This window comes from Sprattus sprattus (assembly GCF_963457725.1).
Source record: "Sprattus sprattus genome assembly, chromosome: 3".
Taxonomy (NCBI): Eukaryota; Metazoa; Chordata; class Actinopteri; order Clupeiformes; family Clupeidae; genus Sprattus; species Sprattus sprattus.
In genome coordinates this window covers 60,067,119-60,074,618 of record NC_137922.1, presented here as the reverse complement: position 1 = coordinate 60,074,618, position 7,500 = coordinate 60,067,119, and the positions used below count along the sequence as shown (strand labels likewise).

The following is a 7,500-nucleotide window of genomic DNA, read 5'->3' as shown; positions in this document are numbered from 1 at the left end:
GTTCTACAAAGTTAATGGACGCTACGGGGCAAAGAACTCCACGATGCGCAGCTTATCTCCCGTTTACAACATCCAAAAATGTTTTTATTATTATTATTATTTAGAATTTCCTTTATCTTTAGGAAACTTAATATGCATAATAACCTGAATTCTTGATTTGAAGCCTAGTGCTCCCGTTAGAGAAAGTAGTGAGAAAGTAGTGCGTGGAACTGGTCTTGTCATATGACCTTTAGTTTCCCCGGGCATTGCTGCAAAGTGACACTCATGAGCTCTCCTCTGTAAACGGACACACGGACACGGGTGTTGTTCATAAGGTTTTACTATTTAAAGTTGAACTCCACGTTTCCGTTGATGGTGAAGTTGGACAGAGCAACAGGGAGGTCAAGTTTGGTAATTTTGGTCGAAGGCTCACTATCGACAGCAAGGCGTTGAGGAGCAGGCGAGTTAGCCGTGTGAGCTACTATGTGTTTCAATGGATTTTTGGTCTAAGCGTTAGCAGCCGCCTACAAATAATATTCGAGACTTTCAGTTAAGACTTATAATACTCTGCAACATTCGTGTAGCACATAAACAACTAACCGAGTCAATTTAGACGTATAAAAAGTTGTGTAGATAGCTTAATTCACATAAAACATTTCCCACTAACTTCTCCCAACACGCCGCCATCTTGGTTCGAATTATCCTAGCTGTCATGTAATAATATTATACTTCAATAAGTACTAAGTACATGCTGATGGACACTTTGTATGACTTGATATAAACGTTAACTGAAGTGTGAGCTGTGGGACTGTGTGTGTGTATCTGGTCTGGAGTGTGAACTGTGGGACTGTGTGTGTGTGTGTGTGTGTGTGTCTCTGGTCTGAAGTTCGTGTGTGTGTGGGACTCCCATCTGTGCTAATTTGTATCTCCGGTCTTCCCCCTTCTGTGCGTGGAGCAGCAGGTTGTGGGTTAGGGTTAGCTAAACTTGAGCTAAAGTGTGTGTGTGTGTGTGTGTGTGTGTGTGTGTGTGTGTGTGTGTGTGTGTGTGTGTGTGTGTGTGTGTGTGTGTGTGTGTGTGTGTGTGTGTGTGTGTGTGTGTGTGTGTGTGTGTGTGTGTGTGTGTGTGTGTGTGTGTGTGTGTGTGTGTTCAGTGCGTGGAGCAGCAGGTCGTGGCACGGCCGGGGGAAGGGCGGCTGCTTCAAAGGCTTCCAGAACATCATGAGCTCCGACAGCACCATGAGCTTCGTGGAGTTCGTGGAGCTCTTCAAGTCCTTCAGGTGAACAAACACACACACACACACACACACACACACCGACAGCACCATGAGCTTCGTAGAGTTCGTGGAGCTCTTCAAGTCCTTCAGGTGAATACACACACACACACACACACACACACACACACACACACCGACAGCACCATGAGCTTTGTTGAGTTTGTGGCGCTCTAAGTCCTTCAGGTGAAAATGAGAGTATACTATAAATAAGTTCCATAAATACTTAATACTAGAAATATGAGAGATAGTTACAGACTGTGCTCTCATCCAGGCCTCTTATTACAAATGTATCCATTTTAAAAAGCACCCTTTCCAGGGGGTTGGGTCAGTCTCACCCTTGTTGTGTCCTTTTAGCAGCAGGATTAGAACAAACAACATCTCCGGCATGAAGATTTGTAGATTGCATAGTTATAGATTGTATTTGTTTTCTTTGTGCTTTTCCATTCCATCTCTCTCCTCTCTCTCTCTCTCTCTCTCTCTCAATCTTTCTTCCTCTCTCTGTGGTTTTGCTGTGACCTTGTCCCTTGTATTGTCTGACTGTCGTCTCTGTGTGTGTGTGTGTGTGTGTGTGTGTGTGTGTCCAGTATCCGTAGCCGTAAGGACCTGAAGGAGCTGTTCGACACGTACGCCGTCCCGTGCACCCGATCCGACCCCGACTCACCCTGCCTCTACCCAAAGGTCAAGGTCGAGGAAAAGGTCACGGTCACGGCCGCAGGACTGCAGCCAGACTTAGGTACAGTACACTGATGCTGTAGTGAGATGATATTAGAGATGGCCGATATATACGCTTTTTAGCAGCGCTATTAAAGTTACGTTCAAACAGCTTGACGTGATTCCGAACATATAAATGATGAAATGTCTCACTTTGATGACACATGATTCCGAACATTATTTATTGTAATTTTTTATTGGCATATAAATACTGTGCAGGCTCCCCACAGTTTTCTCCAAAGACTGCAGAGCGCGTTGCTGTAGGATCTTCGGCTCCCCCTGCATTTTTGCACTGTTGTATTGTATAGCCTTTGGGACAGAGCAGTTTGATCCAGGAACTCGACGGTCTCTCATCTGGCATGGTGATCTGAAGATGCGATGTCTGTCAAAACGCTTTATAGCAACGCTATTGAAGTTACGTTCACACAGGTTGACGTGATTCCGAACATACTAATGCTGAAATGTCTCACTTTGATGACACATGATTCCGAACATATAAATGCTGAAATGTCTCACTTTGATGACACGGTGCCAGCTAGAGGTTTGGAACGTGGCACAGTAATGAGACTTGGGTCCCAAACACCATCCTGCTACTTCTCATGAGCAGAAGCAGAAGCAGAAGGAGAAGGCAGATGATGATGATGGTCTGCACTCGCTGCCGGTAGCTGCTCCCATGAAGTTCAAGTCACTTATGCTTGGCTACAGAGTGTGTGTGTGTGTGTGTGTGTGTGTGTGTGTGTGTGTGTGTGTGTGTGTGTGTGTGTGTGTGTGTGTGTGTGTGTGTGTGTGTGTGTGCTTGCTTACAGAGTGCTTGCTGGTTCTGCTCCCACTTACCTAAATGCTCTTGTAAGGGCAAATGTTACACCCAGGATACTGCGCTCTTCTAGTGAGCGTCTTTTTGCACTGCCGTCTGTGCAAGTATGGCAGTCCAGACTATTCTCATTTGTTGTTCCACGTTGGTGGAACGAGCTGCCTAGTACTACCAGAGCAGGGGCGTCCCTATCTACCTTCAAGAAGCTTTTAAAGACCCAACTCTTCAGAGAGCACCTCCCTTCCTAACTGGCACCTTGACTAGTGCTTAACTTGCACTTACAGCAGTTACATTCCTGCACTTCCATTTCTTTCTTTGTTGTTTTTCTATTTCTTATGTAAAGTAGTATTTATTGTTACACCAGGTTTTTATTGCTCTTAGCTTGACTGTTTTCTCCCTTGTGCGTCGCTTTGGACAAAAGCGTCTGCTAAATTACCAAATGGATTTGATATTAGTAGAATCATGCTTGAGGCTCAATATTCTACCTACCCAGCCCTTAGGAGTGAGCTATGTACTTCATTGTTTTGGGTTTGGCTGTAGGTGGTGAATGTAGTAAAGGTAGTAATTTGGTCAGTAAGGGGTTAATGAATCTGTTTTATAATGACTGAGGTATCTTGGTCAGTAAGGGGTTAATGAATCTGTTTTATAATGACTGAGGTATCTTGGTCAGTAAAGGGTTAATTAATCTGTTTTATAATGACTGAGGTATCTTGGTCAGTAAAGGGTTAATGAATCTGTTTTATAATGACTGAGGTATCTTGGTCAGTAAAGGGTTAATTAATCTGTGTTATAATGACCGAGGTATCTTGGTCAGTAAAGGGTTAATTAATCTGTTTTATAATGACTGAGGTATCTTGGTCAGTAAAGGGTTAATTAATCTGTTTTATAATGACTGAGGTATCTTGGTCAGTAAAGGGTTAATTAATCTGTTTTATAATGACTGAGGTATCTTGGTCAGTAAAGGGTTAATTAATCTGTTTTATAATGACTGAGGTATCTTGGTCAGTAAAGGGTTAATTAATCTGTTTTATAATGACTGAGGTATCTTGGTCAGTAAAGGGTTAATTAATCTGTGTTATAATGACTGAGGTATCTTGGTCAGTAAAGGGTTAATTAATCTGTGTTATAATGACCGAGGTATCTTGGTCAGTAAAGGGTTAATTAATCTGTGTTATAATGACCGAGGTATCTTGGTCAGTAAAGGGTTAATTAATCTGTTTTATAATGACTGAGGTATCTTGGTCAGTAAAGGGTTAATTAATCTGTGTTATAATGACCGAGGTATCTTGGTCAGTAAAGGGTTAATTAATCTGTGTTATAATGACTGAGGTATCTTGGTCAGTAAAGGGTTAATTAATCTGTGTTATAATGACCGAGGTATCTTGGTCAGTAAAGGGTTAATTAATCTGTGTTATAATGACCGAGGTATCTTGGTCAGTAAAGGGTTAATTAATCTGTGTTATAATGACCGAGGTATCTTGGTCAGTAAAGGGTTAATTAATCTGTGTTATAATGACCGAGGTATCTTGGTCAGTAAAGGGTTAATTAATCTGTTTTATAATGACTGAGGTATCTTGGTCAGTAAAGGGTTAATGAATCAGTTTTATAATGACTGAGGTATCTTGGTCAGTAAAGGGTTAATGAATCAGTTTTATAATGACTGAGGTTGATTAGACAAGCTTGATCACAGACGTCCCTCCTCTCTATTCGTAGACCTGCTGACACGCAACGGCTCCGACATGGGCCTGTTCATCCGCTCCCGGCAACCGTTGCCTGACAACCAGAAGCAGATCTCGGACGCCATAGCAGCGGCCAGCATCATGAGCAACGGCACGGGCGTGGAGAACGCATCGCTCGGCGTGCTCGGCCTCTCCTTCACGCAGCTCAGCGACTTCCTGGTCAACTGCCAGGGAGAACACCTCACCTACGGCCAGCTGCTGGGCCTCATTCAGGTGGGCAAACACTACAATTCCCATCATTCAGGTGGGCAAACACTACATTTCCCATCATTCAGGTGGGCAAACACTACATTTCCCATCATTCAGGTGGGCAAACACTACATTTCCCATCATTCAGGTGGGCAAACACTACATTTCCCATCATTCAGGTGGGCAAACACTACATTTCCCATCATTCAGGTGGGCAAACACTACATTTCCCATCATTCAGGTGGGCAAACACTACATTTCCCATCATTCAGGTGGGCAAACACTACATTTCCCATCATTCAGGTGGGCAAACACTACATTTCCCATTATTCAGGTGGGCAAACACTACATTTCCCATCATTCAGGTGGGCAAACACTACATTTCCCATCATTCAGGTGGGCAAACACTACATTTCCCATCATTCAGGTGGGCAAACACTACATTTCCCATCATTCAGGTGGGCAAACACTACATTTCCCATCATTCAGGTGGGCAAACACTACATTTCCCATCATTCAGGTGGGCAAACACTACATTTCCCATCATTCAGGTGGGCAAACACTACATTTCCCATCATTCAGGTGGGCAAACACTACATTTCCCATCATTCAGGTGGGCAAACACTACATTTCCCATTATTCAGGTGGGCAAACACTACATTTCCCATCATTCAGGTGGGCAAACACTACATTTCCCATCATTCAGGTGGGCAAACACTACATTTCCCATCATTCAGGTGGGCAAACACTACATTTCCCATCATTCAGGTGGGCAAACACTACATTTCCCATCATTCAGGTGGGCAAACACTACATTTCCCATCATTCAGGTGGGCAAACACTACATTTCCCATCATTCAGGTGGGCAAACACTACATTTCCCATCATTCAGGTGGGCAAACACTACATTTCCCATCATTCAGGTGGGCAAACACTACATTTCCCATCATTCAGGTGGGCAAACACTACATTTCCCATCATTCAGGTTGGCAAACACTACATTTCCAAGAAGCATTTTCTTGCCTTCCTTTTCCTGGATCTGAGGAAAGATTTGATTCATAGATTTGAAAGGAAGGATGAGTGAAATATTGCTTTTTTTCTGGAAGAAATGGCCTTGAAAGGATGCTAAAATATTTCTTAAAAAAAAGCTATTTCTCATTGCAGAAATTTGAGCCTTCAGCTGCCATGCACCAGATGGGCTGGATGTCCTTTGAAGGCTTTGCCAGGTAAGTTCCCAGATGTGTGTGTGTGTGTGTGTGTGTGTGTGTGTGTGTGTGTGTGTGTGTGTGTGTGTGTGTGTGTGTGTGTGTGTGTGTGTGTGTGTGTGTGTGTGTGTGTGTGTGTGTGTGTGTGTGTGTGCGCGTGCTTCGCCAGGTAAGTTCCCAGATGTGTGTGTGTGTGTGCTTCGCCAGGTAAGTTCCCAGAACTGCCAAAAAGTTTCTCAATTTTTTTTTTAATACCATACTGAAATAGATTGGTCTAGCATTCTTCTTTTACAACAAAACTGTACCTTAAAACGATATACAAATATAGATGTCCATTATGTCCACACTACTGTATTTGTATATCGTTTTAAGGTACAGTTTTGTTGTAAAAGAAGAATGCTAGACCAATCTAGTTAGGTAGTTACTTACATTTCAGATCCCACATACTGCTTTCCCTCATCTTATGTCACCAATGCCATCATTGTCACTCCTCATTCTGGATCCTCTGAGCTCCTATCAGGCGAATCTTTCCCATCATCCTTCGGGTGTTGGTGGAACAGTGTAAACCATAGACATGTATAGATGTATATATAGATCTCTATATGTCTATGGTGTAAACGGTTGATCTAGGGTTTGATTCCTGGCCGCTGCATGAAGCCCTTGTAAGTGTCCTGGGCTAAAAGCTTCAGCTAATGACTGGACCTTCACCGTGTGTGTGTGTGTGTGTGTGTGTGTGTGTGTGTGTGTGTGTGTGTGTGTGTGTGTGTGAGCTTCAGCTAATAACTTGACCTTCACCGTGACCTCTCCCGTAGGTTCCTCATGGACAAGGACAACTTAGTGTGTGTGTGTGTGTGTGTGTGTGTGTGTGTGAGCTTCAGCTAATAACTTGCTCTTCACCGTGACCTCCCCTGTAGGTTCCTCATGGACAAGGACAACTTTGCGTCCAGGCTGGAGGAGTCGGAGGCGGACCCAGAGGAGCTGCAGTACCCGCTGTCCTACTACTTCATCGAGTCCTCCCACAACACCTACCTCACCGGCCACCAGCTCAAGGGAGAGTCCTCCGTGGAGCTCTACTCTCAGGTGAGTCCTCCCACAACACCTACCTCACCCTCAGGTGAGTCCTCCCACAACACCTACCTCACCGGCCACCAGCTCAAGGGAGAGTCCTCCGTGGAGCTCTACTCTCAGGTGGGTGAGGGGGACCAGGGGTGATGGGAAGAACCATAGACAGGGGTAGGGGGGTGGGGGTGGGCAACGTAGACATATATACATAGAACCCTCATTGGCCCTTGCCTCTCAACTCAATGAAATCGGTTGAGAATTGGCTTCGAGTCGGCACGTCGCAGCAACGCTCTGAAGCAGACAATGAGGGGTCTGTGTATATATGTCTATGGTGGGCAAGATGAACCTCAGGAAGAACCATACACAGGGTGGGGTGGGGGGTGGGGGTTAGAACCTTTCAGAAGGTTCCACTCAGGACTAAACAATGGAAAGGTTCTCAAGTAGAACCCTGAAAGATTCCATTCTGGAGATAAGCTCCAATTGTCAAATCAATGCGTGGTGTAACGTTGAAACATAACGTGATTGGTCAA

The 7,500-nt window shown here is 44.3% G+C and overlaps 1 protein-coding gene across 1 annotated transcript in view; it reads left to right on the top strand.

Annotated features, from left to right (window-relative positions):
- The window catches only part of LOC308362930 (1-phosphatidylinositol 4,5-bisphosphate phosphodiesterase epsilon-1-like), a gene marked incomplete at its 5' end in the record, with an annotated part of 107,274 nt that overhangs the window by 79,765 nt on the left and 20,009 nt on the right, over positions 1–7,500 (top strand). The window contains 5 exons of the mRNA XM_080835656.1: positions 1,131–1,256; positions 1,838–1,986; positions 4,489–4,727; positions 5,868–5,929; positions 6,823–6,988. Coding sequence (XP_080691782.1) covers positions 1,131–1,256; positions 1,838–1,986; positions 4,489–4,727; positions 5,868–5,929; positions 6,823–6,988 — 742 coding nt within the window. The remainder of the gene's footprint in view (positions 1–1,130; positions 1,257–1,837; positions 1,987–4,488; positions 4,728–5,867; positions 5,930–6,822; positions 6,989–7,500) is intronic.